Here is a 17,767-nt window from a genome sequence, read left to right on the forward strand (position 1 = left end):
CAGACGACAACCGCGAGTAGCGATGGCAATCGTGCTCCTGCGGGAACGGTGGGCGCGCGGGTGCAATGACGTCTAGTCGTAGCTTCCACAGGCGGCCGCCAGGTGCAACGATACGGCAATAAATCGCGAAAAAAAAACATGTTATCCGCCTTTTTCGCTAAAATGCTTGTCGCATTTATCAATCTTAGCAGTCAAGCTCTTGTTTACATGTAAAAGAGCAGCTCCAAAAGTTTGGTTCAGTGTCCCTTTCAAACGTTTTTGTAATGTACAATAAATTCAACATTCTCGGAAATGGTAAAGCAACCCTGGCTGAGCATGCAGGCCCACCACAATGTTACTAGACCAGGTTACTAGACCAGTAACACTGGGCCCACCAGTTGTGATGGTACAAAACTTAATCAATGCTTTGCAATAACCAACAATAATGACTACACTTGGGCTACACATATACAGCACAACATGCAATTCACACACTATAACCTCCAAATGTATAACATGCAGTCAGGATTGTAGAGCCATTACAGAAGGGCTCCCATGAATGACAGTGGTGTATGGATAATAAGCAAAACTTTGCAATAAAATAATGGGGCTGTGCATGCATGCAGTCAATGGCAGGCACAATCTAATAGGTTTAGTTATAAATTAGTGCTGGCTGAAAAGCACCTTTACTATAAGAACAGTGAGAAAAGTTCAGGGACTCAGGGCTTGAAATACATTCATAATGCTGTCTTATAGTTATTCAATTAAAATAACATTTAGAAGACTATATTTAAACGTTGTTTATTCGGAACATCAAACTAATGCTTATGACACAACATATAATGTTACTTGTTCATTTTTAACATTATAATAAAACTTATTAGTCATCATCTGGTGCAGATCGACCGTCCCAATTTCAGATGGTACATCGCTGCTGTAAAAGAAGCATCGGCTTATATGCAGCAATATATGGTAATACGTGGAATCCATCTATAAAGGCACTCTTTAGTAAGAAAAACAATACGCTGTTTAAATGCAGCTAGATTTTTACACTTGCAGAGGTACACTATGTACTGAGGAAGAATAAGTGTACTGAACCAAATAAATTACCGTTAATCTCATTAAAGTACGACTAATAAAATATGGTATCAATAGAAATTGAGTAATCAATTCTCAGTAATTCAACACAAAGAGGAGAGAAAACTAGTGCCAGCAGACTCTCTTGTTAACTGTTCTCAAAATTATTCCAAACTCTGTCACGCTTTCCGGCATTTTTGTTTTTGTTATTTGCAAACACTCCCATGATTTTTTCTCTTTCTTCAGTTCTTTTTTCTCTTTCATTCCACTACTGTCCATATGCATGCTTACAACCTCAATTACCTTCACCAAAACCTAGCCAAACCCCCTCGTCGGTATGTGCCATATGTCTAAGAGGCTAGCAACAAGAACCCAAAGTTCAAACTAAAGGTAGTCATATGTTAGAGCGAGGGGCTGATGCATGGCGTCACGTGGGAAACCACGTAGGAGATTTGTAAGGTAGTGGAGGAGCAAACACAGACGCTCTAAGCAAGCAAAAGATCGCGAAAAACTACTTCATGTTGAAGACTGGATAAAAGACCACTACTAGGGCATGCACCGAACTGCGGTGGACCAGCTATGGCGCATGCAACGATGCTATCAGCACCACAATAACCACGCGCTGAAGGCAGTCATGTGATTGGTTTCCTTGGTTACTAATGCACTGCCACGCACTGCATGGGTCGGAGACCAGCCAGTACAATGTCACACTTTGCGTGTCGGGGCAGATTGGCCGCACAGACTCTTAGAACGAACTCTTGAAAAGGTTCACGCACTCTAATTTAGTCCCACGCATTTTCACTCAATAAAGTACATGTGATTTTGACAGGAACAAACAGTCAGTCCGAACAAAGCAGAATTTGGAATTAAGTAACTTCGAATTGACAAGAATCCACTATATTAGCATTTTCAATAAAACAAATATGAAGAGGCCTGCACAGAGATGACACAATATTTCAAGATATACAATTTCCTTTCTGTTAATAGAGATGGAAAAAGGGATTGTGTCTAACCTGTTACCACTCAGAATTCCAACATGCAAGCCACTATTTGCATGTAAGGTAGTGAAAGAGTAAAGTGTGACCCTCCTTCGAGGGCCTTTAGGGGCATTTTTAATAAATAAAAAAAATTCACACCAACAGGGTGCCCCATTATATACTGTTACATTTTTAATATAGGTGAAACAACAAACTGGGCACTTCTACATAGGTAAAAATTGTGCTGAGGCATGTATTCTGTTGGAAGAAATGGGCTTGGGCAGGGCATGTGATGCAAAGGCAATATAACCGCTCGCACTTAAGGGTGACGGAGTGGATTCCAAGAGAAGGCAAGCGTAGCAGGGGCGGCAGAAAGTTAGGTGGGTGGATGAGATTAAGAAGTTTGTGGGGATATGGTAGCCGCGGCTGGAAAAGGACAGGGTTAATTGGAGAGACATGGGAGAGGCCTTTGCCCTGCAGTGGGCGTAGTCAGGCTGGTGACGATGACGATGATGACGATGATGTACTGAGGTCTGAATAGAACTGGATCTTAAAATTCACAGAATTTAAAAAAACGTGAAAAGGAGTAGGTATTTCTTCCGATAAACGGTCAATGAAATTGCTGTTTTTTAGGTTAATCTGCAACTGATAACTAATCTGCACCGTGAAAAAAAAAACATTCTTTTTTCTAGCAGAGAAATTTAACTTCTTCTTGCCAAGAAATCTGCAACTCCAGATGTTCACAGTTAACTGAACACTATGAACACACATGCACCTATGCTTGTTCATAGCCTCACCACTAGAATCACTATATATAGTGCTGGAATTGAGGAAAGACACTTTTTCCCTTTTGTGAACAAATTATAGTAGGACATTGTAAGTGCTCATTGTCTGTACTTACCTTTCGTTGGGAAGATCACTGCTGCTGATGATGCTCGAAGATTCTGACTCGATGCCAGTGAAGCTTGACTCGTTGCCACTGAGCCTGTTCACTGCAATGTCCAGAGGAAGTGCCACATTCAGCAAGCTGACATCATTTCACATGCATACATTCCTTTCTGCAGACAGAAATACTACTCTAGTGCTGCCACCATGTTGCCCTAAACGGAACTGCGATGGGAGGAAGCCATGTCTGTTCCTTTCACCTTAGTTAAGAAGCAGCAAAGGTGTCTGAAGGAGTGTGCTACTGCAGTTTAAGGCCATTACCAGAGAGGACTTTGAGTAAAACTCTTGTTAGGGCGAGTTGGTTCATCTTTGAACGGGTACGTACTTGCACGAAGAAGACGGGACACAACAAAGGAACACACACGCTCCGTACATGTTGTGTGCGTTCTTTTGTTGTGTCTCATCTTCTTTGCGCATGTACGTACCCATTCAGAGGAGTTGCATCAAATGAATGGAGAGGCATCGATAAAACATTGGAAAGCGCCTGTAGACAACACACACAAAAGAAGAAATGTTGAAGTCAAAGAAAGAGTTGTGACAGAAGTTATGAAAAAAGCTTAACAGGCTGAAAAACAATACATCATTTTTCCCTTCTTTTATAACAGCAGTGTGCATATTCGGGTCTGACAGCTCTGAGATCCTTGCAGACGTTTCCAGCACATTTAATGTCCATTTTTCTGGGTGTAGTGCCATGTCCTACAAGATGTGGTAGGAGGGAAAGTGGTTGTTCCAGTCCAGAAAGCAAACTTAATCACACCTTTCCAAATATTTCAATACCAATTTTGTTGAAAAGTCCAGGATGGCAATGCCATGAACCAAGGTTAAATGGACCAACAAAAAATTTGGAGGATGCTTTCACTGCCAGGGAGTCCATTCCTTTGGTGCAACCACCTTGCTTGTTGGAAACAATGCATTTTTGAGCAAAGGAATGGACCAGTAATTATCTCCCATCTCAGTGGACACCTGAACCACACCATAAGGGAAGGGAGGAAGGTGGGAGTGAAAGGAGAAAGAGGTACTTGAAAAGAAAATTTGATTTGAGGAAAGCAAATGAGGTTTCTTCAAATGAATTCCTGTGGCAAGCTATAGGCTCTAACTTAACTAGAAAGTTTATGCAGCAGAAAGGCTGAATCCTAGGACACCATCCGGAACATTTTGAAGCAGTTGTAGTGAAAGCTACACTAGGCTAGTAAGCGGAGAATTTTGGGGAGCCCTCACAGGCCAGTACTGCGCATGTGCCATAACCATGGTAACCATGGCAACCGGTTGCCATGGTTGTTAGGGGCCAAGCATAACATGCTCGGCGCCTAACGTACCTTTTACTATGTACGAGGGGGTACCCAAAAGAAACCGGACTAAATTTTTTGGTCGGCAAAGCTTCTATGGTACCGCGTTTTGCCACTAGGGGCGCATAGAACGAACATTCCAGAGTCGGTAAGCCGAGTGCCGTCGCTGAAGGAGGTCAGACTAGTTTATGCAGAGTTTTAGGGTGACGACTGTTTTGTGTGAATGTCGTTTTTGCAATGACTGATTTTCGTGAACAGCGCGCGCCGGTGAAATTCTGATTTTTGCTCGGAAAAAGTTGAATAGAAACTCTTGAAATATTAAGAAAGACGTACAAGGACGATGCTATGTGGACAACTGAAGTGTTCCTGAATCGAATCCTGAATCAAAGCAACAATCATGCCAATGGAAAACTTCAAATTCACCTCGCCTCAAGAAAGCTCGTCAGGTGAAACCAAACCTCAAATCAATGCTGATTTGTTTTTTCGACGTGAGAGGAGTCGTCCATTGAGAATTTGTTCCGCAGGGTCAGACAGTTAGCCAGGCTTTCTACTTGGATGTTTTGAAAAGATTGGGCAAGAGTGCGCAGTGGAAGCGGCCAGATTTGTGTCGGTCGGGTGACTGGTTTTTCCATCATGGCAATGCCCCTGCTCGCACAGCCCTGTTTCTACAACAAGTTTGGACCAAAAATGGCATGACCCCTATTCCTCAATCCTCATACTCTCTTGACCTTGCCCCGTGCTACTTTCTTTGTTTCCTAGAATGAAAATATAGGTGAATGGAAAGCGTTTCACTGATGTTGCTGAGGTGAAGAAAAAAACGACGGAGGCACTGTCAAGCATCACAAAAGATGAATTTAAACAATGTTTTGAAAAATGGAATGAAAGATTCGACAAGCGTATCATTGCAAGTGGGGAATACTTTGAAGCAGACTGAAGGTGTGTGCTTAAAATGTGAACAAATAAGTTCAAACAAAAATAAGTCCGGTTTCTTTTGGGTACCCCCTCGTATATCCTGGCCTAGCTGAGCTAAGCCATAGCAAATTTTTTCCGATGCGCGGTGCCGAGAATTACAACTACAATGCCAACGGCTTTTCAACCGAATGAGCTGTATATGATGTCGTGTAATACTAAACAGTGAAATACTTCCTCAACGGTTCATTTGTGAAATCGAGCACGCGTGCAGTTATAAATACTGCACTAGTAATAGCACGAGCAATCCGTAAGGCCACTATAGTTTCCCACGATTCTCACAATCCGTGAAACAACGTGGATTTAAGCATTTTTCACGGAATCATGTGTGTAGCCACACACACTCTTTCCTTTGTGATAATGTTTTTATGGAAGTCAATAAGAATAACAGAATGATGGAATGTGTTAATTTAATCGTCCAAATTCTCTTGAAACTTAAAATCTGGTAAAGAACGAAGCTCTACTGATGCCCTGACAAGCTTTTCTCCCATCCGCTCAAGCAACTAGGGGTTAAGCACTGCAGTTATGGCAGCAACACGAACATGCGCTTCTACGGGTCACGATACTGATGCCAGTTGAAAGCAATGTTACCTCATTTGCATAAATATAATAAGATTTCAGTTTTTCTTAGATCCATCTGCTTCAGAAAACGTCTAGCATTATAAATGCATCTAAACTACAAATATAAAGCGTATTTTTTTTTTTCCAGTGCTTTTCGAAATACTACATTGATGAGCTGTGAGGAAAAGCCAACTTCTGAACCACTCTGGATCATCGAGGCGAAGCGTGCAGCTGCTTCAGTGCGAAAGGCTGCATGAGTTAATGCAGGGAAGCTCACCTCTTCTTCAAAGATTCTTTGCTCTCACTTCAAATATTTAAAACTTTCTGCCGCACAAAATTAGGGGCCTTACCTAGACCCAACTACACAGCGACCTTGTTTGCTCTTTACCGCTCAGTCACCCTCAATGGTGCCCAACAACTCATCAACACATCGAACAAAAGCTGCAAGACATGCCTGCAGACAACTGCACTAAATATCGATTAAATTGTGCACGTGTGCCTACCACACAGCTGGCATGGGCCAACATTATGACATGCCATGCATACAGACCACGGTGCAACCAGTGTTTGCAAGTTCCTAATTAATGACTTCTTAGTGTAAACATGCAGGTCTGCAAGTGAGCAAAAAGAGCCAGCTGAAATGGTCCTCGACAGCAGATAAAGACATGGAGTACAATGTGTCAAGAAAATGGGGATGAGCTCACACTAAATATCAGTATCCTTCACAGCACCTCATAATAAAAGATTGTGTAGGGAACACTTGCTACTGTAACCACCCATGAACGGCCCTTCAGCTGCTAAGGAAAGTTACACACCTTTTTCATGTCCAGAGGAACTTCAGGCCGACTATAAAACTCATTTTGTCTGGGCACAGCCATATATGTGGGAATGGACATAATCAGTAAATGCAGCTATATACCATAAAACATGTTGCTGGACGAGTTGGTATTTCATGCTTATATTCACAAAGCGCGATGATAAACACAAAGGGAAGACACCACAAAGTTTTAATACAGCGCGCAGCTTTTACATATACAGCATAGCGCAAATGCACAACAACGAAAGGAAATGCGAAGAGTCACGCTAAGTCTGGCAGCAGCACTGAATTGCAGGAGGAGACACCCTGCGTTGATAGAAGAAAGAAAACAGAAAGCTAAAAAGCTAAAAAGCAGATATCGAGAGGCAGAGAACAACAAAACCACCACCATCCGAACCCTCTGCTCACTTGGCATTCCGAAGAAACAACGCTCTTTTTCACGCAAAAACACTGATGGTGTGCTGACACAGTTGTCCGCTTTTCTCACAATTTCACCAGCTTCAGCTATCTCTCTGGTTGATTTTCTGACATACTCATGAAGCATTGTAATTCTTCCCAAGAAGGGACCATATTCTTTGCACTGTTCACAGTCACGGCAGTGCATGCTGATATGACGAGATGCCCCAATGACGTTGCTGTTGTGACTAAAAAAAATAAACGGGATAAGCATCAGCTCCTCCGTTGCTCCTGTTTTGAGCGATATTTTTCCAGCAGAGCAGGACTGAGAACTTAAACGCAAATTTGAAGTGTCAATTGCTGCAGGCACTTTCAGGTATGTCAATGATTATAACCAACACACAAAATCTGTCTGATCAGGCAGATGTGTTCAGTATCTTGTCAGTGTTTTCAGAATACCTTCAACCATTAAATTTGATGCATGAAGTTGTTGTTAATAACTTTGTCAGATTTTTTGACCTGGGAATTAATTTTTTTAATGACCATGCATGCTGGGCTTACGAACCGCGAGGAAACAAACTCGTACTTCCCATTGGTTTAGCCAACACTAGGGGTGTGCGAATATTCGAAATTTTCTAATATAATTCGAATATTATATTTTTAGTATTCGTATTCGATTCGAAATCCAGGTATTCGTGTTGTTTCGAATATTCGACACGGCGCGAATATTCGTATCTAGCCGAATATTCTATTGCAAGCACCGGCGTTCATTTCGGTCCGCAAGTCCTATCGACAGAGACATAACAACACGGCGGCGACCAGAGCAATGCGTTGGGCCATGCAGTAGATGACTGCACTGGTGAGCTTCTTTGTGGCTATACCTGCGAAGCTGGTATAGTCAGAGCTGTGCATGAAATACCTCACAATACGAGCCAGTTCAGTGCCAATTGAGAGGGCATTTTCTGTGACTGGAGAAGTCATTTCAGCTAGAAAGGAACTACTTCTGCCTGACCCTGTGGAGCAGCTGGTTTTCCTTCACGACAACCTTTTATGTTCATCCCAGCAACACGCTTTTGTGCTTATGGCAAGCTAGCCTTGATCAATGCTGTGTACTAGCCATGTTCTCTGATATTTCCACTCTTCTAAGAACAATGTTCGAGACTTTGATACTTTTTGTGCAGCCACACACACCTTTTGTGCTCATTTCATCACCGATAGTTGAGCTGTGATGTTCTTGGGTGCTCAAATAAATGTTTTGTAGTGGTTAAATGCGTCTGTCCTTGATTATTCGATATTCGATTCGATATTCGGAACCAAGTATTCGTATTCGATTCGTATTCGAAAAATTTGATATTCGCACACTCCTAGCCAACACCAAACTAGTGAAATGGGCAATTTTAAAGCCTTGCTTTTGCAATGCTCTCGCAAAATCGTGCAAGCCCCGACTGGAATCGCATTCTCCAGCCAGGTGACCTGACTGAGGCGTTCTGGCTAACCGTGTACGTTTTTGTTGTCTATTGCCGAGGGCATGCTCAGAGAGAGCTAAAATGTGGTTCCACACATAGGTGGGGCTAACACAGATTGGTGAAAAAAAGTGACAATAATACCTTCATGCACGCCATCACCCAATACCACAAAAAAACAGGTAAAAAAGCAGGTGTACATGTGGTGTTCTCTGCACCAAATAAGCAATCCAAATTGTGTAAGAAGGTGAATTCCACCGTCGCTGTGAACAATAACTGCACTGTTAGGCACCAGCAACCATTCATGGAGGCTGCAAAAAACGTGGTCTACTCGATACCTCTGCCCTGTGACCGAACCAACATTGGCCAAATGGGCAAATGTCTGAACCAGAAGCTCATGAAACGTAACAGCGTCATCGGGGCATCTCGTCATCTCGACAAGCACTGCCATGACTGTGAACAGTGCAAAGAATGCGGTCCTTCTTGGCAAGAACCACAGTACTTCATAAGTATGTCAACAAAACAGCCAGAAAAATGGTTGAGGCTAGTGAAATCGCAGGAAAAGCAAATGACATGCGTCAGCATACCATCGGTGTTTTTAAGTGAAAAAGAGTGTCATCGCTCAGGAATTCTAATGGAACAGCGCCGATTTTGTTGTTCTCTGCATCCTGAACTTGCTTTTTAGTTTTTTGCCTTTTTTTTCCCCTGAACCAATGCAGGGTGTCTTCTCGTGCAGTTCGGTGCCGCTGCCATACTCAGCGTGACTCTTCGCATTTTCTATCACTGCTGCGCATGCGCCCTGTACAGTATATGTACACACTGCACACAGCAATAAACCTTTGTTGAAGTCAGCACTTTGTGGTGTCTCCCCTTTGTTCGTCGTAGCGCTACATGAATGTAAGTATATACCATAGCACAGGGTGCTCATTCAAAGTAATTATTTTCCAAACAAACTTGTTTTACTAACTGGCTAACTATGAACCATTCCACTAGACAGCACATCAATGTCATCTAGCTGCTATGCATAAAACAGCTGCAACTCATTTTGCATGGTAACTTTGCAAAACGTGAACAACAATTCTGTAGAGTCAATTTAGTACATTGCATCTTATGAGTCAGGCTTAAAAATCTAGACACTAAGGAAATCCAAAATGGGCAGGCATATAGGCTTTTTTCGTGCAGTACGCAGCTGGTAGAGTTCGTTCATGATTTGGCATCGGCAATCGACAAGCAACAAGTTGTGGACTGCATTTTCTTGGATTTCCGCAAAGCATTTGATGTTGTCGCGCACAGTCTTCTTCTCTCCAAATTGAAAGCGTATAACCTGGATTGTAAAGTAATTGCGTGGATTGCAGAATATCTGTCGTTACGAAAACAGGCTGTTGTTCTGAACGGTATTTCTTCACAGTATGCACCAGTTACGTCGGGAGTTCCCCAAGGATCAGTATTGGGACCACTTTTGTTTTTGCTGTACATTAATGATATTTCAGTTGGCATACAGTCTTCATTCAGGATGTTTGCCGATGATTGTGTTGTTTACAGAGTAGTAAATTCCACTTCTGATTCGCAAATCCTGCAAACTGATTTAGATACTGTAGCAGACTGGTGTGTACGTTGGGACATGTCCTTAAATATAAACAAAACTGTTCACGTCACCTTCACAAGAAAACGTGCTAATCATCTGTATAGGTATAGAATTAATGATTTTACTCTAAACATAAGCAAGTCATTTAAATATCTAGGCGTCTTTTTTACATCGGACTTACGATGGAATAAGCACATTAACTATATTACGAATAAGGCAGCATCACGTTTGGGTTTTCTACGGCGGAATTTTAGCCATTTACCAAGTAACTTAAAAACAAAGCTGTATTTCAGTCATGTACGCTCCATACTTGAATATGGATGCGTTTGCTGGGACCCACACACATCTGAGTGTGTAGGAAAATTAGAGAAAATTCAGAATAGGGCAGTTAGATTTGTCCTTGGTAATTATAATCGGCAAGTTAGTATGACGGAAAGCAAACGAAAACTTAACTGGCAAGAGTTGAAGGACCGTGGAAGGTACATCAGACTGAAATTTTTCCATGAGATTTATTATTCAAAAACTGGCATAAACCGCAAACAATATATCCAGGCACCTCATTATATATCAAAGCGACTGGACCACTGCTTGAAGGTCAGGGAATTTTCTTGCAAGGGAGACGTCTTGCGTTATTCTTTTTTTGTTAGAACTGTTCGGGACTGGAACAGTTGTATGTATTACATCTAATGAAGCATTTTTCCATGCACGCAATAATTGTTTTATACCTATAATGAAGTCCGTACCCCCCTGCTGTAATGCCCTGCTGTAATGCCCTGCGGGGCGATGCAGGTAACTAATAAATAAAAATAAATAAAAATAGGCACCTAAGAAAGTAAAATAAGTGACATGACTAATAAGTCCTATTGTTTAACATCAAACCAAAACATTTATAAAAAACCTAAGATTCACTACAGCCAACCTTTTAACACACTGCTATCAACAAAAGAACATTGTGACGACCCCACATAATGCGCAGGTCCACACGGGATGGAGAGGCAAGAAGACACCGTATGGCTCAGTTTAAACAAAATGATGTAATCAATAATTATACATGGTACATCAGAGGCTGGGGTGTCCGAGCTTACGTGGCGACGCCGTCATGGGGGCGATGGAGGGGCTCCGGAGTTGCGATCCGTCGGTGGCTGGCAGAAACCGCGCGCCGTCCGGCTTCGGCGCTCAAGGACCCTTTTTGTGTCCGATCTCGTCCTGAGCGTGCTTTTCGTCCGCACTGGCCAGCTATATATGTTCCGCCGGCCACGCCCGATCTCCTGTCTTCCAGGCTGGATTGTTTCCTTCTTCCTCCTTTCCACGGCGGCGCCTGCGGCACCCCCGACCTCCCTCGTTGGGATGTCGTTTGTCTCCTGTCGGCAGCTTTCTTCTCTTGTCGGGTTGTCAGCCTCTCCTGTGTCCTTGTACGGCCAGGCAGCCTAATTGGGCTGGCTTTCCCTCCCGCCGGCGTCTTTGTACCATTGTACCCCTTCAGTGGCTTTGCCGCCGCTGGGGGCTCCGTCAACGCGGCGCCGTCGAACGCGGACCGTTTAAGGGGAGACAAGGGAGTAGGACGGAACGAGCTGCGTCCTTTGCCGGGGTGCCTCCGGGGTTCAGCACAGGGAAGATTCCGCCGAAGATATGGGCCCTCGTAGCGCACGTTCGGAACGTCACAACATACCACAGCTGATCCCATTAGTCGGACACAGACAGCTCACACTCCAGGATGCACAGAGCAGTACATAACACCCCTTTTATTCTCCGCAGCCATAGTCATATACTAAAGAAAACTTCTAGGTATCTTTTCTCTGTCTACAATCACTTTTCCCCCAAACTACAGTTCCAGTCAAACAACTACTGCACCTGTGTATTTCGCATCTTGATATGTAAAGGTACTTGCTAATACTATGTAAAGCAGCAGCTACTTGCTGCCGAGCCAGCTGATCGCTTGCCAGTATCTCCATCGCTCACATCATGCTCACCCAAAACAAGCAGGCAACCAAGGAAACACACAAACACAACTACAAGCCATGTTATAACCATGCCAATGAGACTAAAAACAACTACCCGCACTGCTGGACACGTACGAGAATATGGTTGTGAATGAACTAGGACATCAGCTCGCATGCAAAACGATCAAGCAAGGTGCATCAATTCTGTGGCTAGGGCCCAATTCAGCCTAAGAAGGAACATCACAAACACAAAGATAAGGTAAAACTGTACTTTAATTTCTAATCGACTTCAGAACAGGCACCACACCTTCCCACAACCAAGCAGAAGCACACTGTTTGTACCCCACTCCCTCCCATCTGGCACAAACAGCTCCTAGCAAACTCTCCCTCAGCATAACATGGCCTAGGTGGCCAATCACATCATGTACTTTATGGCCAGTTCCCAGAGGGAATCCTTTTCAATAATGCCATCCTGTCTCCCCTATTTTCACTGGTTACACTTGTCGATAATGCTTCATATAAACATTTAGAAGCCTTTTTAGGTTAATGTTTTAATCTGCAGGCACTACTTCTGAGAAGTGTACAAGCTCTAAAGTCTCCAATTCATTCTGAAGAACATGAAACTCTTGACGCTGCAGAGTTGCACAGTTCTCACATCGATGACATTACAAGTGTATGGCTGCTGAAAATGCTCTCCGATGCTGATGCAATGCTCTCCCTGACGCAGCAAATGGTTTAAAAATGTTCAACTGCAGAAAGTCTTCCAGCATTGGAAGAAGCCAAAAATCCGCAAGGTGAGGTCAGGTGAGTACAGAGAATGCAGAACCACTTCAGTGTTGTCATGCAGAAATGTCCAAAGACAAGGTGTATAAATGAGCAGCAGCATTGTCTTAGTCCAGTGCATCTAGGGAAGTCTCTCAAAGCGGAGTAGATTTGAATTAGTGAGCAATTCCTCATCAGCATCCACCAGAATGCTGCCAAAGAGCACAAAGAAAAGCCACAGTTTTCTCAGCTAGCTATGCCAGCTTTTTTTCTTCAACTGCAGAGTTTATTGGTTGCTTTCCATTGGTTGTCGTTGGCACTCATGTGCATTCTAATGAGTAATTACTCTCCAACTGATACCCATGCCACACATTCACAAGAAATGAAATGCTTAAAGCCTTATGTGAGTTGATACCATTATTTTCAGAGTTGGTGCTACATGCCTAGATTTAAGAAATGTGTCTTCGAGTAGCATCTCCCCTTAATGTAATTATGCAGATGTCACGACGACAATAACGCCTGCAAGCCAGTAAAAAAGTTTGTCTAAATTTTATTTGAAAATTTAGCATAAACATGAAATTTCATCAATATTGTTCAAATGTCCAAAATAATCTTGCAGAAAAAGCTGCTGTTCTCTGATGACAAATTAAAAAGTAACACACAAGCTAAGACTAGGCAAAGAGAGTACGTCAGTCAGAGGAGCCAGTAAAAATGGCAGGCCTGCGACAAATATGGGGGAGAGCTGGCTCATCTGATTGAACATTATGAATAAAACATTTGCTACTTGATAGGAGGTCGTTCTTAACAAAGTTGCATGCTTTTCTGAGTCAGAAATGGGGTCGAGAGGAAGCGCTTCTTGGGCGAATGAGGTGTGGTGAACTCATTAGGTTGAAAATGGCAGTAAGGCTAATGCCATTAATTCTATGCATGTGACACTGTGCAAAATCAATTAAAACTTAAGGCAGTAAGCACTTAATAGCATTAAATTTGACCGTGTGGAACAAGCATAACAATGTCTTGATTGAAGTATGCAGATGAAGTCCTTTCTGGCCATTTTTCTCTGAATAATGGAAGAAACTCCACTTGCCAAATGCCTTCACAGGCTTGAGCTAGTACCCTTGAAGGTATACAGAGTGACTGAAATGCCTCTGCTATCACCAAAAAATGGTGGCCATCATTTTCGCAGCCCTGGCAGCGGAAGTGAGCGCAAATCTGCTTTCTTTCATCCACTTGCAGCTTTATTCCACTTTGTCTTGTCCATGGTGACAGCTGGCTGACTGGTAACAATGTCCCCACCCCCATTGTATACCAACATTGCTTTGCATACCACTGACGCGTGAAGCCCTGTGTTCACTGGTCATCATCAGCCTACCTACACAGACTGCAGGACAAAGACCTCATCCGTATCTCTTCAATTAAAACTGTCTTGTGCCAGCTGTGGCCACCTTATTGCAGCAAGCTTCCCAATCTTATCCGCCCACATGTCTCACTGACGCCCCTTACTATGCTTGCCTTCTCCAGGAAGCCAGTCCTTTACCCTTAACAACCATCAGCTACCGTCATTTGCATTTCACACCCTGCCCATGCCCAGTTATTTTTGATTTCAAGTAGGATATCATTAAATTGCATTCGTTTCCTTACCAACTCTGCTTTCTTCTGTCTTGCACCTATTGTTTTTCTTTCTAAAGAGCACTGTCAATTTCAATGGTAGAACCACACTGAAGGAAACTTTCAATCCGGGTCATTCGCAATCATCTCATTCAAGTGTAAAAAAAGAAAGAGCACACGCCGTTCTTGGGGCAAATATATTACCATTTTCAATATTTAAAATGTTTCCAGCAAGAGATAAAGCCACTTGATGACTACAACCTGGATGCTGCCGCCATCTGGCTAATGCATGCTTAATGAGTGGGCATGTCCTTTACAATAAACTGCAAAAAGCAACAACTTTCATTCCAAAGAAAAAAAGAAATTAGGAGAATTCGTGACTTGACCACACCTCATATGTCTTGTGTGCCCTAAAGGGCAACTGCACAGGTTTTAGAAATCAATGAGCTTAAAGGGGCCGAATGTGTGAAACATGCAGGTAAAGCATGAGAAGTCCTTTTGGGCAAGCATTTTAAATAGCGACGTAATTGCCAATAAAAAATTATGACGGCCTTCAAGATTCTCCGCAGTGCGCAACGCCACGTGGGGGACGCATGATGACATCATTGAAGCTATCGGTACATTTCCAATGCACGAACACCTGCTTTGAAGGAAAAAAACCAATGCCACCGAAGGCAAAGTAAGCCAAACACTGTTTGGCAGCATCCAACAAGGCACAGCAGGGTGTAGCTGACAGCAGCGGTAATTTGAAATCACAGCTTCCGTGACGTCACATTCCTCTGATGCTTTGAGGAGAAGCGCAAAATTCAATCGTCGATTACGTCACCATTTTAAATGCTAGTGCAAAAAAACTTGGCATGCTTTACCTATAGCCTATATAAATTTGAATCCCTGAATATCGCGAAATTCGCAAAAAGTGGTGCAGTGCCCTTTAACAGCTAGCTAAACTACTGGGCATAAAATCAAAACAGAGGTACAAGGCACAGTCAACAGAGTATGAAACAAAACACACCAGTAGCATCTGGGACTTGGAGTAGGAGGTTCTGGTTCCATGGACTCTGGCTCCCAATCTTCAGAGTAGAGCCCTGCAGAGACATATTCACCAGACACATGAGCCACCACTGTCCGAGCACACTTGTGCTCTCTGCTACTTTCTCAGTTTCATCATGTTTTTCACGAAGTACGAGAATTACTAGCACTATTATCTATGCAGCCAAAAAGCCACTTTATGCATGGTCACGCTAGTTTCTGAGGGTACTTTCAAGCCAGGCATGTGCAGTCCCTCAACCGCGGGAATGCAATGCTCACAGCACTGCGCACATCCAGTGTGAGCCAAGAAAATGCAGAAAACTGCAGAAAATTTCCTCGGTATGGTGCCATAAGCTGTGTAATTTTAGCATTTACATCTACTGCCGCTTTTCAAACGAGTCTGCAGATATGCCTTACTAAGTTTACAAGCTCATTGGTTAAATGTTCGAAGTTAAAAACTGTGTATAAAATAACAAAACAAAACAAAAGCAGGAATATAGAGGAGGAAAGAACCTGTTCTCTGGCACACAGCACAGTGGTGAAACATTCTTGCCAGCAGCATTTCAGGTGGCTTACAGCAAGTTGCACAGAGCTGGAATTAGGTTCTGCATTAAAGGCGACTAGCCCAGCGCACTTGTCGCATCTCTTTGAACAGCAGTGTTTAACAATACACTGCATTACATTAACATTTTTAGGTCCACAGGACTACTCCAAATGGGTTCAGAGGCAGGATTTGCTGGTATTCCCATAAAAAGTGGCATACGGCTAGGGTGCCTGGACTCTGCATCACAGGTGCAGCCAGTACATGCACCTCCACTGAGTCTCCCAATTTACCCAACGTTACTTAGCCTGTGGCTGTGCTGAAGGAGAGCCTTCACTCTTGCACATCTTTTCCCAGAGAAGAGCTTAAAGAGTGAGACAATAACTTTTCACTATTCAACCACAAGGTTGAGATATGATATGAGAACATGAGCATTTCCTTGCTCTCCCACATGACTGCTGAACTGCAAGTTATTACCATCTCTGTGTCAGAAGAACTGCTGTCATCACTAGAGTCCAGGGAGATGTGCTGCGGGGTGCGGGTGGCATTCCTCAGCTGCTGGTCTAGAAGCTCCAGCCTCCGCTGTTCCTGAAGAGAGGGGAAAAAAAGGAGGGGAGCATCCAATAAGCAGCTCAGCTTGGCTCTCTAGCAGCCAAGTCTAGCTGCAGCAGCTTTCCTTCATACCTGTTGCAGCTGGGTCTGTACAAGCTTCTTCTCAATCTCAGAACTGGACCTCTCCTGTTCAATTTGCATCTGCACAGTCTTCTGCTGTTCCAAGAGTTCCCGAATTCTCAGCTGAACAGAAAAAGGGAAGGCACATATCACTTCCATAGGTTACTGGCAAGTGAGCTTTCTGAGTGATTTATATTTGTTCACTGTAAATAGTTGTTCAAAGTAACATGCAGTTGAATTAGATGCTTGGTGAGCTCGTCAGTGTTATTGCTGGCACCGTTTTGATTTATAATGACCCTAGGCTTGGCGTTAGCCAGCACTGACATAAATTAGTCGCTTCCTTTTTCTACGGAGACTACGAAGTAGCAGCCACATGGGGGGTGCTCGTATACCTGGCGGTCGCGCAGGTTCTGCCGGACGCGGTCAGCCCTCGCCATGAGGGCCTCGCGTTCCTCCTCGCGGCGCGCCTGTCGCTCCAGCTGGCGGAACTCGAGGTCCTCGAAGGCCCTCCTTTCCCCGTCGAGCCCCTCGAGCTCGCGTCGGTAGCGCTCCTCCAGCTCGGGTCGGCGGGCCAAAGAGGGCGGCCCTTCCTCCAGCACCTCGCGCAGCTCCTGTGTCAGCTGCTCCCACTGCTGGATGCGGCCGCGCGAAACCTCCAGCTGCAGATGCTCCTGCGCCAGGCAGCCGCGGTCACAACTAAACATTCGCCACAAACATCTGCCAGCAGTACTGCCCACTTTTTAATCATTGCGTTCCTATCAAGTTTTCTTGTGGCACTCTAGTAGAGACAATCGTGAGAGCAGACTAAAATATCTATTACTGAAAACAGTTCGCCATGTCACCCAGCTAACTTCCAAGCACCTTGCATAGGAAGGATTGTATACCTTACCGATGCTTCGACCAGTACAGGTTATTCCTTTCTCTCCACAAGCACAAATAACACCTAACCAACATGCTGTACAGCTCCTTCTGGTAACTACTGATCAGTCTGAAAATGCTCATTTGAGTTACACAAAAGCCGAAACAAGATTTTATCATTCTCCCTGCCAGTTTAAACTTTGGAGGTACACACATGTGCTCCAGAAAGGAGTATGCATGACTAGGTACAGCAAGAGTACCAATCAAACAAGTTGTTATCCACGGTACTGTAATTTACTCTA

General features: G+C 43.6%; 1 protein-coding gene across 6 annotated transcripts in view; it reads right to left on the reverse strand.

The window, feature by feature from the left end:
* Nucleotides 1-17,767, reverse strand: part of LOC149339902 (uncharacterized) — a 553,936-nt gene that overhangs the window by 405,162 nt on the left and 131,007 nt on the right. For all 6 annotated transcript variants that reach the window (XR_016283569.1, XR_016283568.1, XM_089548582.1 and 3 more), the window contains 5 exons: nt 17,000-17,278; nt 16,620-16,730; nt 16,413-16,523; nt 15,378-15,450; nt 2,935-3,025 (listed from right to left, as the gene is read on the reverse strand). Coding sequence is in view for 4 of the 6 variants with exons in the window: in XM_089548582.1 (XP_089404708.1) it covers nt 2,935-3,025; nt 15,378-15,450; nt 16,413-16,523; nt 16,620-16,730; nt 17,000-17,278 (665 nt within the window). In the remaining 2 variants the exon portion in view is untranslated. The remainder of the gene's footprint in view (nt 1-2,934; nt 3,026-15,377; nt 15,451-16,412; nt 16,524-16,619; nt 16,731-16,999; nt 17,279-17,767) is intronic.

Source organism: Amblyomma mixtum, chromosome 6, assembly GCF_055824585.1.
Source record: "Amblyomma mixtum isolate Tamu chromosome 6, ASM5582458v1, whole genome shotgun sequence".
Taxonomy (NCBI): domain Eukaryota; kingdom Metazoa; phylum Arthropoda; class Arachnida; order Ixodida; family Ixodidae; genus Amblyomma; species Amblyomma mixtum.